Consider the following 19,068-nt stretch of genomic DNA (forward strand, 5'->3'; position numbering starts at 1 on the left):
CTTCCTATTCCAACAGGCATTCCCCGAATAGATACCCTGTGGGCCTCCCTCCTCTTTCGTGGCCAAGAGGTTGGGCTTTGGGGCTTTTTATTGTTGGTTTGTTTGATGTGTATTTTAATTTGTAAGTGTATTTTAACTTGTTATATTCTATTGTATTGTATTTTATTGTTGTAAGCCGCCCTGATCGAAGGAAGGGCGGCATATAAATAAATATTTTATTTTATTTATTATTTATTATAATGATTTTAATAGTAATTCCTATTTTTAATGTTTATTGTTTTGTATTTATAAACTGTTTTCATTTTATGTGCAATCATGTAAGGATTTGCATGTTTAAGACCCGCTAACAATAATTTAAACCATCTTGGATGCATTGGTAGAAGGCAGTTTCTAACTAATATCTCATCCTGCTGCCGGGAAGTAGAAGTGCTGCTATCCTCACTGTAGGCCTTTTGGGTAGGTTAGGCTGAAAGAGAATGAGGAAAATCTTATTCTCTTCATGCAGTGAGGTCTTTGGCAAAATGGATTTTCAAAAACATCTCTCTAATCCAAACCAAACTAAGATTCAAAAACATCTCTATAATCCAAACCACCTCAGCAGTACTATGTTTTGCCTTACATGGAATAAAGTTTCCCATTCATGCTATCCTAAGAGGTAAGCAGTCCGGTTGTACAGCACCCTGATCTATGCATGAGGAAAAATGAAATAGTAGGAAGTGCTGCACCATTTCAGATACCTCTGAAAACATAAAATTAGTCCATTGGGGGATATATTTTTTTCCCAGACTGCAGAAATAAGCCAGTTCGCTCAAATATTTCAACAGTTTGCAGTATTGTGGATAGGAATTGTGTTGTGGGCATGTGGATGACCACTATAGGAAATAGGTGCAACATATAGTCCTATAGTTGGTCTGATCCACAGTGGTCTTCTTAAGAACTTAGTAAATTGAGAAAAGCCACTAAAAATATTTTTACTGCAATCCCATCAGGCCTCCCCAAAGGAACTGAGCCCTTCCCAGAAGGCTTCTGGCTCCATCTTCCACTCCCTTCACCTTTTGTGTCATGTCTTCTTAGATTGTAAGCCTGAAGGCAGGGAACTGTCTAATTAAAAAATTGAATGTACAGTGCTGTGTAAATTTACAGTGCTATATAAATAAAGCTTAATAATAATAATAATAATTCTGCTTTTATTAATCACTCCTCCAAAATGATTTGCTTGGAATTGTTAAGTCTAATTATATCCACTAGATGTCAGAATCCAACAAGTAATGACACACTGAATTATATACAGTGGTACCCCGGGATACGAATTGATCGCGTTACGAAATTTCCGGGGTACGAAAAAGTTAGATTGGAAAAAACTGTTCTGGGTAACGAAAGATTTTTCGGGTTACGAAATTCATTTCGGCGCGTTTCGGCGCGAAATTCAAATGCGAAGCGCGGCTAGCGGCTTTCCAGCGCTAACGGAAAGCCTTTTCGGGTTGCGAAATGTATCGGGTTACGAACGGCGCCGCGGAACGAATTAATTTTGTAACCCGAGGTAGCACTGTAGGTCCAAAACAAACTGCATAAATACAGTAATCAGTTTGAGACCCTTTAGCTGCTCTGGCTCAGTGCTAGGGATTCCTGGGAATTGTGGTTTATTGTGGCACCAGAGATATCTGACAGAGAAGGCTAAAAGCTTCACAAATCTACAGATGCCAGAATTTCTTAGCATTCAGCCAGGGGTTAAAGTGGTCTCAAACTGGATTATTTCTGCAGTGTGTTTTGCTATGTTTGCATAGGCTCTTCTTGAGAATCCAGTTCTATGGTCCAAAACAGACTGCAGAACTAATCCAGTTTGAGACAGTTTTAACTGCCCTGGCTCAACACTAGGGAATTTTGGGAACGGTAGTTTTGTGAGGCATTTGGCCTTCTCTGTCAGAGAGCTCTGGTGCCACCACAAACTACAGTTCCCAGAGTCTTCTTGCACTGAGTCAGGGCAGTTAAAGCGGTGTGCTTTGGACCATAGTGGTGAATCCTTTGTTAGGTCAACCAAAGGATGCAAAATACATTAAGCTAGTTTCTGAAGGCCACTGGCTTCTTCATTAGGCAAAGATGTTAAAAATCATGTGGCTAATCAGGGATTCGAACTCTGGTCTTCAGAATCATAGCCCAATGCTCGAACCACTACACCATGCTGGCTCTCTACCTAGGACTTAATTAGGGCTAAAACCAACTTCTAGCTTAGGAGTCCAAGGCTTTCCTCTTTGATATATCAGTACATTCTGAGGTAGATGGCCTGCTGTATTTGCTTCAATTCCTATAATCCCTGGTCATAGTGAATAGGTCTTATGGGAGTTCTAGTCCAATACATACAGAGACCACAAGATATTTTCTGTTGTGTGACTTCAAGTAATTTCCTGCTTATGGCAACCCTAAGACAAACCTCTTCAGCCACTGTGAAGGCCCTCCCCTGTTTCCATCAGATGTACCTGTGATTGTGGTGGGACAGAGAAAGGCCTCCCCAGAAGAGCTCAAAGCAGAGGCAAGTTTGTAAGGGAGGATATGGTCCTGCAAATTTACTAGACCTCAGCTGTGTAGGGCTTTAAAAGTCATAACCAGACCTGTGACTTGTGCCCTGAAACGGACTGTCAGCTAGTGGAGATGTTGTAGTGAGAGTTGTGTGATCCAAGTTACATTAACTGTGAGTCCACCCATATTCCAGAAATAATCCGGTTTGAGACCGTTTGCACTGCCACGGCTCAATGCCATGGAATTCTGGGAATGGTAGCTTGTTGTGGCACCAGAACAAAGCTCTGTTGAACAGATCAATAGGGTGATAAGATGCAGTCTTAGCTGACCCTTTTGCCAATTGGGAACCATTCTCTTTCTCCCTGTTCTGTTCTGAGAGTAGCCTCTTGTCCTGAGCACAGATTCCTCATCAGGGCTATCATGTCTTTAAGAGTGTTCCATAGCCTTTCATGTGCAGTCAAAACCTTTGCTATACACCATAAAGCACATATATAAATAGGTCCATATATAAACAGTGACAATACTGGTGGTACCCTACAGGATCAACTGTTGTTGCTGCTGTGTGCCTTCAAGTCGTTTCCAACTTACGGTGGCAGACCTATCATGGGTTTTTCTGGGCAAAAACTGTTCTGAGGATGCTTGCCATGGCCTTCCCTTGAGGCTGAGAGCATGTGGCTTGCCCCAGGTCACCAGTGGGTTTCATGGCCAAGCTGTGATTCAGGCCCTGCTCTCTAGAATCCTAGTCCAACACTCAAAGCACCACGCCACACTGGCTCTCTTGGGCTGCTTCTGCACTGCAGGAATAATCTGGTTCTACTCCACTTTAATTGCCATGGCTCAATGCTTTGGAATTCTGGGGATGGTACCATTCCCAGAATTCCATAGCTCAATGCTCAACAATAAATGACCATTCCCAGGATGCCATGGGCTCCGCTCTGGGCCCCACAACAAACTCCAACTCCCAGAATTCCATAGCAAAAAGCCAGACAACGAGTTAAAGCGGTGCCAAAACAGGCTATTTCCCCAATGTGGATGAACCCCTGCATTTCACAGGAGCCAGCAGCCCCAGTAGTAAAAGTGGGATAATAATGACATTCATCATAGCTCTGGTGCTGCTATTGACCGGGCTCTAGTCTTTCAGGCAAGGCAGGCTCAGTCTGAGGCCTACAGAGAAAATGGCGGCCATGCGGCGCGCGCATGCGCAGCTGCCTCAGCGCCTTCCCTGCGGCCTCCTCTCGAAGGGAGAAAATGGAGGAGGAGGGCGACAGGCTCGTCGTCGTCTCCACAGGGGCTAAAGCCGGCAGCTGACGGGAGGGAGATGATGTAGGCCCCGGTGAGCCTCGGCTGTGGAGTACTTTTAGGAACCGCTAGCGCTGAGGTGAGTTAAAATGGCTGAGGGAACAAGGAAGTAGGGTTTTTTTAATGGGAGAGTCAGAACACACTGCAGAAATAATCCAGTTTGAGACCGCTTTAACTCCCCTGGCTCATTACTAGACAGTCCTGGGAATTGTAGTTTCTTGTGGCACCAGAGCTATCCCTGACAGAGAAGGCTAAATGTCTCACAAAACTACAGTTCCCAGAATTCCCCAGCATTGAGCCAGGGCAGTTGAAAGTGGTCTCAGACAGGATTATTTCTGCATTGTGGACGCAGCCGAAGAGCTCGGTTTGTTCATGACCAAGGCAGCACCCGCACTGCAGAAAATAACCCACTTCGATACCCCTTTTAACGGCCATGGCTTAATTGCTAGGGAATTCTGGGAACTGTAGTTTTATGAGACGTTTAGCCTTCCCTGTCAGGGAGCTCAGGTGCCACAACAGACTACAATGGGAGCTCTTGTTTTGGAAACTGTAGCAAAGCTCTGGTGCCACAACAAACTACAGCTCCCAGAATTCCACAGCATTGAGCCATGGCAGTTATAGCGGTGTCAAGCCAGGTTACTGTCACAGTGTAGTTGCAGCCATAGTGATGTAGGCTATTATAGGGACATAATGCTGTGAGGTAGACCTTTTTATAGTTCCCCAGATGTCACCACTACAGCGGTCCAAAACACACTGCAGAAATAATCCAATTTGAGACCGCTTTAACTGCCATGGCTCAATGCTGGGGGATTCTGGTTGCTGCAGTTTATTGTGGCACCAGTGCTCCCTGACAGAGAAGGCTAACTTTCTCACAAACTACAAATCCCAGAATTCCATAGCATTGATGAATGCAGGAGCAGTATTTAAGGAGGGCAGGGAAAGCAACTTCTCATAATCTTTCAGATTCCATGTTGCTATATCTCTTCAGAAGCATGGTTTTCCTGGCTATCCATGAGTTCTACTCTCTGAGTGACACATTAATGCACAATTAAATGGGTATCCATATCTTATCCTTTGGGAATAAAACAGCAATGATTGGTTGTACTCTTCAAAAAAATCTTTATTTTAAGTATATTACTGATTTAGTTTTGCAGAAACTAGAACTCTGGCTGGTTACTTACATGACTTCAGTGACGAACACTACACTTATCTCAGAATGAAAGCAACTGTATGAAGCCAAAGCCACTGACAAACAAGTTCACCGTTGCCTTCTTCTGCCCCATACATTATGGAGACACAGTCGTCCCTCACCACGAATGGAGGCTCTTGAAAAACATCTTTCACCTAAGTGTAAAACAAGAGTTGTTTAAAATTTTATTTAAAGCAGAACTATCCTCCACTGTCCCATAATAATGTCTGATTTCAGGTATACCTGCAGTCTGCAAACTCATACCATGGCAGTTAAAGTGGTGTCACAGTGCAGATGCAGCCTAAATTAGGTCTGGTTTTCCATTTCCTCTCATAACTCTTCTGCTCTCCAATTTATCCTTCCAACAACACTGTGAGGTAGGCTGGTGGATAGGTTAGAAGAAATAAATAGATAAATAAATAAATAATAGTATTCATTTATAATCTGCCTCTCCCTGTGTTGGATCAAGGCAGTTAACAGCATATATAAAAAAAGAAAACAATAAAATCAAAAGCACAGAAATAGTAGATAACTTCTTCTGTAGGTATGAAGAGTGGAAAGGAAGGGAGGTAGAAGGAAGAAAAACAGAGTTTTCTTTTATCTGAAGGAGATTGACGTGTTAGTCTGCAAAATCAATATTCAATGGGATCTTGCAGCACCTGTGAGACTAATTACAGTATGTACAAGATGTTGGAGCATAAGCTTTCCTAGACCGGCTGCATCGTCACTGCACAAATAAGGCAGTTTGACACTGCTTTAGCTGCCATGGCTCCCTGCTGTGGAATCCTGGGATTTGTAGTTTGTTGTGGAACTTGAGTTTCATAACAGAGAAGGCTCATTGTCTCACAAAACTACAAATCCCAGATTTCCATAGCATTGAGCCATGGCAGTTAAAGTGGTTTACACCTTTGTGCCTGAAGAGCTGGGTGTAAATACTCTTAATAAATAAAAACCAGGGATATTTCTGCAGTGTGAATGCAGCCCTGGTCTGTTTCCTCCAATGTACTTTTACCTGGGGAGAGCCAGCATAGCATATGGGTTTGAGTATTGGACAAGGACTCTAGAGACCAGGGTATGGCTCAGCCATGGAACCTCTTGGAGAACGTAGGCAAGTGATACTCTCTTAGCCTCAGGGGAAGGCAAGGGCAAACTTCCTCTGAACAGATTTTGCCAAGAAAACTGCATGATATGTCTCCATAAATTGGAAATGACTTGAAGACACACAACAAACATCAGAAGATAACCCAATAGATGGGTAAAGCAGGGACTTGCTAGGAGGAGATGCTGTGACCAAAAGACTGTCTTTTGTTGTCACCTATTTTACTTCAGAAATTGGTGGCACTCTAAGGTGAGCATCAGAAGGTTGTTGAGAAGGTTCATGATGGTTCACCCACCTTTCTTTCTGGAATGGCCAAATACAGAGACTATCTGCCTCTCTCTTCCTCTTCAGAGCTAAACAGAAAGAAAATAAAATAGTGATCAAAGTTTGTTTGTTTCATTTTTATGCTGCCTTTCTCCCAGAAAGAGACCCAAGGCGGCTTGCTATAAAAACATAATATTTTAATTACACAACTATGAATGGTGCACAGGCCCACAACTAGGCCTTTAGGGGCCCTGGGGCAGAAAATACATTCGGGTCCCCTATATATATTGCTTGTATTCTCTTTGGGGACCCCTTTCGCTGGGGGGCCCGGTTGCCCCAGCCTAGCTATGGGCCAGATGGAGCAGGGTCTCTGTGCACTTGTATATCTGGTTGCACTATGTTGTTTTTTTAAAAAAACTAAGTAATGGCCATTGTCTCTTGATGTATGTGCACAGGCTCTTCTTCTTGTCCATGCTTGGTTGAAGGCAGCTTCCAAAATAGCCAATTCCTACATAGGAAAAAAAGAGGAAATAATTATTTTATTTGAGGTTAGGTTACCGTATATCTATTTGGGAAAGTGGTGGTCTATCAGCAGTAGGAGGAAGATTATCAAATACAATAATTTGTATGTATACTCTTTTCTCATGTGGAGGTACATGTAAAGTTGAATTGGTGTAACATCTGAAGTTGTCTCAAGAACCCCTATAAACTTTGTGGTATTTAATACACACACACACACACACACACACACACACACACACACACTAGTTTTTCAAAATCCAAAATACTCTACACATAACTAAGAACCAAAAAACATTCAATTGCATACTAAACACAAGCTTGCATTTTGTGCAATTGTCAAGGAGTTAACACTTGAAGGTCATGCAATCTTAACTGACTGACTGTCAAACTGCAGTTTAATAATCTTTTCCTGTTTCCTTCCCAGAATTTTACACTCATGTTGATATAGCCTTGAGTATCATCATACCTTACATCTGGTTATGTTTCCCTTCCTATATGATTGATTTCAGGTTAAACTGAAAAAGATCAGAGAAATATCAGAAGATGCAATACAGTTTTATTCTCTTTTGGTGGCATGTAGAGTTTTTAATTACCTGTTGATCTGGTCTTCCTGGATGATGGAGACAAAATAGTCTTAGCACAGTAATGTACAGGATTTGTGTGTCAGAAAATCTTAGCAAGCTTCAGAAATTTCATGGAAAAAAATCTATATTCTCAGAGGTGGAACAGTACCAAAATATTCTGTGCCCACAGTCTAGGGAAAGTAAGATAACAAATGAATTTCTGTGATACAGAATGGCTCCAATAACTGAGAGGATGGTTCTTCGAATCCTGGAGGATATATGGCCCTCAAAAGATGCCCACCATGTTCTCATAAAACAGGTTGTGGCATCTGTCTTTCGAGAATTGAATCATAGAATCATAGAATAATAGAGTTGGAAGAGACCGCAAGGGCCATCCAGTCCAACCCCTTGCCATGCAGGAAATCCAGATCAAAGCATCCCCGACAGATGGCCATCCAGCCTCCATTTGAAGACCTCCAAGGAGGGAGACTCCACTACACTCCGAGGAAGGAGAGTGTTCCACTGTCGAACAGCCCTTACGGTCAGGAAGTTCCTCCTAATGTTGAGGTAGAATCTCTTTTCCTGCAGCTTGCATACATTGCTCTGGGTCCAAGTCTCTGGAGCTTGCTCCCTCCTCAATATGACATCCCTTCAAATATTTAAATTGCTGATTAATTGCTTTATGATCCCTCCCCAAGGAAAGGAAATAAATAGATTTTGGGACTAGTGAAACTTCATATGGTATAATCCTCTGAACAGATTATCGAGTTTATCACTTTGGAGTAATTTCTCTCAATTTTGAATGAAAAGAAAGTGGGGCCAGAATGCATTCATGTCAATTCGCTAGTTCAGCGAATTTACATGAATTCAAATTGCGTTCGAACAGACTTTCAATTGTCCGAAAATAGCTTGCCATTGCCTGAAATTGCATGTGGTAGTCTATCACGTAATAATGTTAAACCCCATGATTGCATTCGGATTGCCATAGGATTATACTTCCAATTTCCCTTTTCTGATAAACTATAAGAAAGAAAGAAAGAAAGAAAGAAAGAAAGAAAGAAAGAAAGAAACAATCCTTCCAGAGGGGTCTTGTATTTGGCCAAGAAAGAAGACTTCTGGAGAATTCATCAGTCATATACCATTGTAACCTATTTTAAATAAAGCTAGCTTTAATAATTTAACAGCAGGCGTCAGTGTTTGTATAGTTACTTTATCAGTCTCTCTTTTACCCTGGCAATCCATCCATTGTTAAGGGTGTGCTGATGACTTTGAATCATTGACTTTTGAACTGGGTTAAGGCATTTCGTTTTTTCTTATTGATTCCTGTTACTGCTTTGACTTAAGTGTGGTCTTTATGGTGTTTTTACTTGTGTGTGGCATTTTCCCTTCCAATAAATTGTCACCCATTTGATTGCAAAGCGTCTTTCTTTCAGCTGCATTTTTGGTTCTATGTAATTACACTGCATTATCAAGTTTTAAGAGAATTCTTGCTAAGCTATTTGATTAAAAGGCAGAACATGGCCACATAGCCTGAAAAACCCACAAAAAACTATGGATGCCGGCCATGAAAGCCTTTGACTCCTTTGTAATGGTCAGTATATTTGTCATATCATTTACAGATATAACTTTTTTTTATACAACAAAAAGCTCTTCAAGGTTGATGGTGCAAGGAAGAATAAGAGTTGTTGAAAATGTGTGGTGTATCAGTGTCCATCCATACGCAGCCTTGATTGTGGACCATTTGAGGGGTTTCTTTTTATATCTTTTATTGTGCTGGATTTTTCTTGTTCTTTGTTGAGAAACTTTAAAAAATCACAATATGATTTTTTAAAAGTGTTTTGTCTAGTCTGTCTAAAGCAAAATGCATGCTTTGAGAATTAAAGCAACAACAACAATTCCAGAGAGGGTCAGTGATTCACAATACTTTGCAACTAACTGGGTTCTATTTGAGCTTGCACTGACAACTATTTCACGGTGAACAGAAACTCCTAGCAATTTCAGATTAATAAATAAGAAAACTGTAGAAATTACATCATATTTCAGCAATCTAATTTTTGCATGTCCCCTCTCTATCTGTAATCATTTGTTTTAAATGCAGAGGTACCATGGGGAACACCAGTTTGAAGTGAAAGAAGAACGATTAACAGAAGCGATGAAGATACCAAAACTGTTCTATGCTTTTGCACTTTTCACATGTGCTGCTATTTATGTTGTATACATAAAATGGAATTTGAATTTAAAAACAAAAGATACTCCTGATGACCTGAAAAACCAACTTGAAAGTCAGACAGGAGGAACAGATCAGATTATTTCTTATGGTATCATGTTTGATGCTGGAAGCACTGGGACACGTGTACATGTATTTCAGTTCTCACAGAAACCAAAAGGTAGGGTAATCTTTTACAATTAATATCCCTTCCTAACATCTACTAAGTAGGTTATTTTGTTGAATTCTCTGTATAATTGCAATGGCTACCTCTTGATGTTTTTAATTGGAGCCCACTACAGTGAGAGGATTGGAATAAATAATATTCTTCCGTGTTCAGTATGTTTTAACATGCTCATCCATTGTTCCTATTAAATTGTTACAGTTATGGATATAAGCAAGGTTCATATAAACTAGTTATTGGCTGATTCGTTTGGTTCTCTCATTATCTTCCTTCATTTTGAATTGATTATGATTATGTAAACTGTATTTTAACTTTGAATACTTGTAGATTAAATTCTTATTAATAGGAAAAGTATACAGAATGTGGATTAATTTCAACCAATGTTCTTAAAGGGTTCTTCTTTAACCTTCAGGTACCACAATGAAAAACAACAACAACTTACAGTGAGTGAGTTGTGTCGTGTGTTCTAACTACATTGAGAATTATAGTGTATTGAGGGTTAGGGTTATCTCCAAAAAGAAGTATAAATGGGTCCCAGGGAAAATCAAGTTTGACTCTGACACTGGATGTCAGAATGTCTCAACAGAGGCCGTTGTACTTTGAAGTTATCAGAACATAACATAACTAACTGGAAAAGACAATGCTTGGTAGACTCAATCAAAGAGGCCATGGCTCTGAATTTGCAAGACCTGTTGAAGTCTAGGGCCCTTGGAAGTCTCTCATTCATAAGGTCTCTATAAGTGGTAGCTGACTTTCCACTACATAACAACAAAATACTCCCTATTTTACCTTTACTGGTTTTCATCAAGTATTTTTAGGTTGTCAGGAAAGTACAAAGTAGGAAAAGATGGAGTCTGGAGTTAAGAGTGGGATGATGATGATGATGATGATGATGATGATGATGATGATGATGATGATGATGATCTCTGAGAAAATATTAGCTAGTATCATCTGTCCTGATATTTTGGGCATCTTTGCCAGATATGCCATTAAGGAGCAGGTAAAGGAAAGTGGGCGAGGGGGATGGAAGTGGCCTTGGTCCATAAAAGCTCCATCACTCTGACCAGGGGACAATCAGGAAAACAGATCACATTGAGTGTATTTACCTGACCCTGAAGACTAGGGACAGTCTGAGGATTTTGTTAGTATACTGTCCAGCCTGTTGTCTAATGGACTCTCTGGCCGAGCTGTCACAGCTGGTCTGGGAGCTGGTGTTGGAGTCTCCCAGGCTTCTTGTCCTGGGGGACCTCAACATCCCCTTCAAGTCCGGTTCATTAGATCTGACAGGTGTAGCTCGGGAGTTCATGACTTCCATGACAGCCATGGGCGTGTTCCAGTTAGTATCGGGTCCAACACATTGCGCTGGTAATACACTCGATGTGGTCTTCAGTACGGATTAGGAATATCCATGGGCGGAGGTAATACAGACCTCTGCCCTGTCATGGACGGATCACTTTCTGGTCAAAGTGGGACTGAAGGCTACTATCCATACCTCCCTCGGGGGTGGAGGACCTATTAAAATGGTCTGCCCTTGAAGGCTGATGGAACCCAAAAGGTTCCAGGAAACCCTAGAGGGTTCTATGGTTGGGAATGACGGCGATTCTGTCAAAGCCTCGGTCAGTACCTGGAACACCGATCTGACTAGAGGTATAGACATTATCGCTCCTGCGCATCCTTTCCAGCCCGCTTCTAATAAAAAGATTTTTGTCAAATGAAGCGGACTGCACAACAACTAGAGCGCTGCTGGCGGAAACATCAACGTTTGTCTAACAAGACATGCCATCAGAACCTATTGGATTCTTATGGACAGGCAGTAGATGCAGCAAAGAATTCTTTCTGCTGCACGTATTGCGTCTGCAGAGTCTCGTCCAGCAGAGTTGTTCAGGGTGGTTAAAGAGTTAATTCAACCACCTCCCACCCAGAACCGTTTATTGGAACCAACTAAAGCCTGCTGTGATGCTTTCAATGACTTTTTCGCAGACAAAATCTCTCAGATAAGGGTTGATCTGGATGCAAGCATTTGAACAGAAACTGTAAGAGAGGTGTCCAGTGACTCTGTGGACTATGTTAAGACTGGATCACTTTGAGTTTGTAAATACCAAGGAAGTGGAAAAGCTTCTTGGAAGTGTTAGGAGGACATCGTGCCCTCTCAAACCTTGCCCTTCGTGGTTGACCGCCCAGAGAGGGGATGTAATGAAAATATTATTACAACATATAATTAATACATCCCTCAGGGAGGGGGTATTTCCATCTAAATTAAATCAAACAATAGTAAAACCGTTGCTAAAAAAAACCCTCCCTCGACCCCCTGGTGAGAAGTAATTACAGACCAGTCTCCCATTTACCATTCCTGGAAAAGGTGATCGAGAGGGCAGTTGCCTTCCAACTCCAGGCTGTCTTGGATGAAGCTGATTATCTGGACCCATTTCAAACCAGCTTCAGGGCAGATATGGAGTTGAGACTGCCATGATCGCCATAGTTGATGATCTCTGTCTGGGCATTGATGGGGGAAGTGTGACCCTGTGGTGCTCTTGGACATCTCAACGGCCATCGATACCATTAACCATGGTATCCTTCTGGAACTCCTGAGGGAGTTGGGAATCGGAGGCTCTGCTCTGCAGTGGTTCTTTTCTTACCTCTCAGGCAGATTCCAGATGATGATGCTGGGGGACAGCTGCTCTTCCAAAAGAGAGGTGACACCTGGCGTCCCTCAGGGTGCCACCCTGTCCCCCATGCTGTTTAACATTTACCTGAAGCCGCTGGGAGAGATCACCCGGAGACATGGGGCACAGTATTATCAGTATGCTGATGACACCCAAATCTACTTCTCTGTGTCTCCGACTGTTGCAGTGACTAAGGATGGCATCTCTTCTGCCTTGGGTCGGTAATGGGCTGGATGAGGGAAAATAAACTCAAGCTGAATCCAGAGAAAACTGAGGTACTTGCGATAGGTACCCTAAGTCCAGGGATGGAAATTTGTCAACCAGTCCTGGACCGGGTCATACTTCTCCTAAAGGACGAAGTTTGCACTTTGGGAGTACTCCTGGACTCATCTTTACAGCTGTCATCTCAAGTCGATGCGATGGCCAGGAGTGCTTGTTCCCAACTTCGGTTGATAGGCCAACTGTGTCCCTACCTGGACCAAAAGGACCTTGATGCTGTTGTACTTACACTGGTAATCTCTTGTTTAGATTTCTGTAATGCGCTCTACATGGGGCTACCTCTGTACCAAGTTCAGAAGCTTCAGTTGGTTCAAAATGCGGCAGCCAGATTGGTCACTGGAATACATAGGTTAGCCCATATAACACCAATGCTAAAATCTTTTCACTGGCTGCCAATTAGCTTCCGGGCGCAGTACAAAGTGTTGGTTATTACCTTTAAAGCCCTACATGGCTTGGGCCCGAATTACTTGAAGGTACGCCTCTCCCTACACAATCTGCCCCACACTCTCAGAACTTCAGGAAAGAATTTATTGGAACATCACTAAACCAGGTTAAAAACAACTTCCCATAGATTGTTTACTGCCACAACCCCCAAACTGTGGAACAGCTTACCAGAAGAGATCCGTCTAATCACCACCTTAGATGCCTTTAAGAAGGCACTTAAGATGGATCTTTTCCGACGAGCCTATCCACCCGATCTTTTATAGATAAAAGATTTTACTTCCGAACATGACAGTATGTCCTTAGACATCCAAGTATTGATCTAGCTATTTTATGGAATTAATATTAACATCAATACTAATATTTTATTGTTCATATTTTTATTATTCTTATATTTGTATTGTATTATTTTTACTGATGTAATCCCACCTCGATCCACAGGGAGAGGCAGGAAATATAAATAAAATGTATTATTATTATTATTATTATTATTATTCTATCCTCTAAATTTTCTGCTGATATTTTCAGTGGCATTTCCTAAATTCCTTGCAAAGAGAATTCTTGCTGCACATTGCAGGAATTATAAGAACCAATTCAAGAATTGATCCTGAGCAACAAATTCAGAAACACACAAGTTAATTGTAGTTTTTATGCTGATAATTAATACATTCGTCCCTCCACATATGTTGTGGTTGGGGGTACAGGACCCACATGAATGTGGAAAAACTGCAAATAATAAAACACTATTTTTTTAACCTGAGAAAACACCTCTCTAGGAATCTACAGGCCCTCCAGTGCAACTCTGTGGTTGACATCTGCCAGAAATTGACCATAGAATTGTCCTGGAGGAGCTAGAGATGCCTAGTGGAGTGTTCTCTCTAGGAATCTATAGGTCCTCTAAAAATAAGATCAAGAACCACTCACCTGTCCTCTGTCTCTCCTGATGGTCATTTCGGCCAAAAATAGATAGAGTGATATTGGTATTGGTATTGTAGCTTTTGATGTTTTATTTGTAATTTTAGCAGAAGGAGGGAGGGTTAAGGGGATTAGGGAATATTTTATCACTGTTTGTGAATTTTTAGATTGGATTGTTGTTACCCGTCTAGATCCTCGAAAAGGAGAAGCGGGATATAAATAAATATTTTATGATTTATTATAATATGGAGTAGGGTTTCACATTAGTTTCTTGATGAAACTACCTTGAATTTTTGTATTTTTTAAAATTTGGAAACCACTAGATTGTGTGTAGATTAATTTTATACCATTGCTTTAATAATTTTTTGTTTCCTTTTTAACAGAAATTCCTAGACTAATTCATGCCACATTCAAAGCTATAAAGCCAGGACTCTCTGCATATGCTGATGATGTTGATAAGGTAATTTGAGGTTTACTGTCCAGGAGGATGTGTGCATATGATTCTCACTTTCTATGCTCTTTATGTTAATCAATGTAAACCATAATTCTGTGTTCATTTACCTGAGAGTAAGGCCTTTTGGATATCGTGAGAGTTATGTAGGATTGTGCCGTCCTTTTTACTGATCATTTTCCAGATGATAGATTAGCATGTACAGTCATCCCTCCTAACTCATGGATCTGAGATCCATGACATTGAATATCTGCGGAGGGGCAACCTCTGCTGTTTTCAATGGTGTACGTGGCCCATTCAAGCCTATGGGGCTTGAACATTCACGAGCCTCCGTTTTCACGGAACGGATTCTCTATGAAAATGGAGGGCCAACTTTATTATGTTCTGTTAAATAATAGTTATGCAGTATCTTACATTTCTCCGTGTTGAATTTCATTTTGTTAGCTTTGGCCCAGCTTTCTAGTCTATTCAGGTTGTTTTGAATTTTGATCCTGTCCTCTGGGATAGTAGCTATTCCTCCTAATTTGGTGTCATCTGCAAATTTGATAAGTATGCCCCCAATTCTGTCATCAAAGTCACTGATAAAGATGTTGAATAGCACTGGGCCCAGGACAGAGCCCTGTGGGAATGTCATGGGGAACCTTGTCAAAGGCCTTACTGAAATCAAGATACTCTATATCCACAGCATTCCCTTCATCTAACAAGCTGGTAATTTTATCAAAAAAAGATATTAGATTTGTCTGGCATGACTTTTTTCTCTGAAACGTGTTGACTTTTTGTGATTATGGAATTGCCTTCTAGATGATCACAGACTCTCTGTTTAATGATCTTTCCTGGAACTGATGTCACACTAACTGGACGATAATTGTTGGGATCCTTTTTTCCCCTTTTTGAAGATGGGGACAACGTTTGCCCTCCTCCAGTCTGCTGGCACTTCTCCTGTTCTCCAGGATTTTTCAAAGATTATTGCCAATGGCTCCGATATTACGTTTGCCAGTTCTTTTAATACCCTTGGATGTAGTTCATCTGGTCCTATAGACTTAAATTCATTTAGATTAACAAAGTATTTCTCTACTATCTTTTTACTTATTCTGTACTGAAATTCCCCTATTCTGTCCTCTGCTCCATTATCCTCAGGTTGAGCTCCCTTTTCCTTTTCTGAGAAGACTAAGGCAAAGAAAGTGTTGAGTAATTCTGCCTTTTCTCTGTCTTCTGTTAGCATTTTGCCATCTTCTCCACGCAGTGGCCCTACCATTTCCTTCTTCTTCCTTTTGCTGTGGACATATCCATAAAAGCCCTTTTTGTTGTTCTTAACCTCTTTAGCAAGCCTGAGTTCATTCTGTGCTTTAGCTTTTCTGACCTTATCTCTACACATGCTAGCTATTCCTCTTTGGTGATTTCCGCATTTTTCCATTTCTTATACATGTTCTGTTTAAAATTTAGCTGAGTTGAAAGTTCCTTGGTCATCCATCCTGGGTTCTTGTGACATCTCCCATTTTTCTTCCTCACTGGACCTGTTTTAATTTGTGCCTTCAGTATCTCCCTTTTGAGAAAGTCCCATCCATCCTGAACGCCCTTCTCTTTTAGTATTCCTGACCATGGGATCACCCCCAGTATTTCTCTAAGTTTACTGAATCAGCTTTCCTAAAGTCTAGAATCTTCAAAACACCTAGAAGGCCAGAATAGTACCCGAATAGGTACTATTTAGGTGCCTGTTCAGTTATTACCTGAATAGGTACAAGTACAATAAGTACTTCTACTAAGAGATGATGATAGATTGCAGATGTAGTATTCTGTCATGTCATGGTCCTTCTTCTTAGTTAACTGGAAATGGTAAATGCTATGCTAAACATCAAGATTTGAATATTAAAATGCATCCATCTCTGCCAAAAGTGTTGTTCTGTTGAGCATTAAAATAAAAGTGCTGTGCTTTTTTGTCTCTCCAGTGTGCTGAAGGAATAAATGAGCTATTGACAGTTGCTAAAGATGATGTCCCTATGGAGTTGTGGAAGTCTACCCCTTTGGTCCTTAAAGCAACAGCTGGTTTAAGACTATTGCCAGGAGAAAAGGCACAGAAATTGTTGGATAAGGTACTTCCTTTATTTCTCATGCCTTCTTAATCATATAATTTGTGCAGCTGTCAGTTTTGTTGACATTATCTAATCAGTACTTACCATTAGCTAATAAATAAACATTGAATAAAGAAGGACAGAGTGTCTTCCAGACAAGGTGGCCCTGGTATGGTCCCCAAGAATCTCTAACTCTGGAACCTCTGGTTTCATTCTTAAAATCCCCTTCAGCTCTGATAGGGAGGTGAATGGGAATGCGGATTCAGCATCATTCCTATTCTGTACCTGTGGCCATTCCTTAAAATCCTGCCCCAAGCAGAAGGGTCTTCTAATGAAATCACTGAATCCTGCAGACCACAACCACTGTCTCTATTGAATCGTGGAGTGTCAGGGTTGGAAAGGGACACTAGGGCTATCTAATTCAATCCCTGCCATACAGGAATACACAGCACTCCTGAAAGATGCCCATCGACCTCTGTTTAAAGTCCTCGAAAGATGGAGAGTCCACCACACTCCAAGGCAATCTGTTGAACAGCTCTTACAGTAAAAAAAAGTTGACACTGTTTTTTTGTGGGTTTTTCGGACTATGTGGCCATGTTCTAGAAGATTTTCTTCCTGACGTTTCACCAGCATCTGTGGCTGGCATCTTCAGAGAATGCTTGCCTGGAAAAAGTGGGTCTATATATACTGTATGAGCCTGGGAATGCAGAAGTGATTTGCATGTGTATTGTTCTGTGCTGATGGCAGGCCTCAGGCTGGGAGGCTAATGCAAAAGAGGATTAATGTCTGTTACAGTATATATAGACCCACTTTTTCCAGGTGAGCATTCTCTGAAGATGCCAGCCACAGATGCTGGCGAAACGTCAGGAAGAAAATCTTCTAGAACATGGCCATATAGCCCGAAAATCCCATAAAAAACCATGGCTGCCAGCCACAAAAGCCTTTGATTTCACAAACTTGACACTGTTTATGTTGGTACTGAATAAAACACCCAAGTGGGCAAAGCTGTGTGGAGCCAACTCCATGTAGCTCACCCACCAGATTTACAGTTCATCTTCATCTACAGTTAAATCATGGGTTCTAGATGTTTTATTTTGGAACAATAAGTTGTTAACTAAGAACACCAGCACATCAGACGTAATTGATGGGCAGAGAGCACTCTGGAAAAGGAGAAAAGTTTCAAACAGTGTCTCTTCTCCTCTCCTTCAGACAGTTTAATCTCATGCTGTATTTCGCTCTGACTATCACAATTGCAGATCTAATATTCTCTTTCTTCCCATATTATTATCTTTGCTATGCCTTGATACATTGCGTTATTAGTACTTAGAGTACTACTCAAAGTGTAGGTCCGAGGACCAGTGCAAATCTCAGAATCATTTGCTGTTGATCCCTGGAGAGTTCCCAAAAAAGAACAAAAGAATTGTAGCCAATGGACACAAATATAGTGCGAGTCCTTGGCATGCTGGGGAGAAAATAATTGGCAGCTCCCCGTATCAGAGCTTGAGAAGCACTGCATTAGTACATTGTAGTGAAACTACAATTCTATACTATACTCTACTTATGTGCTAATGCCCTTAGACTTGTAGTTGAAAAGTGTAACTGCTATTATCCTGAATAATGGTAGACTAACCAAAGATGCTGGCTTTTGCTCATATATAACAAAGAAATCTTCATAACTGAAGCCGTTTTCTAGCTGTCCTAGTCTAGTGATTCATATGATCTTCTGGGTTTCTTCCAGTGTTGGTCCTCCAGGTGTTTTGGACTTCATTTCCCAGAAGCCACAGCCACCTTGGTCAGCAGTCAGGAGCTGAAGTCCAAAATATCTTGAGGCCCAGAATTTGGCAACCACTGTAATAAGAGGGATGAATCAGCCTGTCAGATGCAACACCAAAGCAAATTAGAATCTAACATTAGGAATTTTGTTAGCAACTGCAAAGAAACATTTGGGAGCCAGCATTCATAGCCTACCCGGCTACTCTGTGTGCTATGGCTTGTTTCTTCTTATACTTTCCAGTCCAGATAAGCACTTGAGGAGTCATGTGAAGTAATGTTCTGTGGATTTATAGCTTCGTAGAAACAGAAAATTCCTTGCCATCAAGTATGCATACAGAAAATATATCTTGTCAACATGGTTGCTAATTTGGGCTTGCTTATTTTTTCCTGACACGCGGTCTGGAATAGTAGTTTGAGTGTTGGACTATGAGACCAGAGTTTGATTCCCCAGCATGGCCATGAAAACCATTGGGTGACCTTGGGCAAGTCACATGCTCTCAGCCTCAGGGGAAGGCAATGGCAAACCTCTGAACAAATGTGATAGGGTTGTCAGCGCAACTGCTGGGGTCCAACAATCCTTGTCAGCAACTCAAACGAGTCCTGGGGTTAAGCCAGACCCTTGGAGCAGAGCTGGCAA

At 41.3% G+C, this 19,068-nt stretch overlaps 1 protein-coding gene across 4 annotated transcripts in view; it reads left to right on the forward strand.

Moving 5' to 3' along the window:
- Positions 1–3,734: 3,734 nt before the first annotated feature.
- Positions 3,735–19,068, forward strand: part of LOC149310462 (ectonucleoside triphosphate diphosphohydrolase 6-like) — a 41,265-nt gene continuing 25,931 nt past the window's right edge. Inside the window, exons 1-4 of one of the 4 annotated variants that reach the window (XM_089528986.1) lie at positions 3,735–3,892; positions 9,549–9,837; positions 14,522–14,598; positions 16,536–16,679. In XM_089528986.1, coding sequence (XP_089385112.1) covers positions 9,603–9,837; positions 14,522–14,598; positions 16,536–16,679 — 456 coding nt within the window. In that variant the 5' untranslated portion in view covers positions 3,735–3,892; positions 9,549–9,602. Of the gene's footprint in view, positions 3,893–9,542; positions 9,838–10,252; positions 10,284–14,521; positions 14,599–16,535; positions 16,680–19,068 lie in introns of those variants that run through there. The other 3 variants (XM_089528987.1, XM_089528988.1, XM_089528985.1) reach the window with 3 other exon arrangements.

This window comes from Sceloporus occidentalis, unplaced genomic scaffold, assembly GCF_023333645.1.
Source record: "Sceloporus occidentalis isolate IW3139 unplaced genomic scaffold, rSceOcc1.0.p SCAF_6, whole genome shotgun sequence".
Classification (NCBI taxonomy): domain Eukaryota; kingdom Metazoa; phylum Chordata; class Lepidosauria; order Squamata; family Phrynosomatidae; genus Sceloporus; species Sceloporus occidentalis.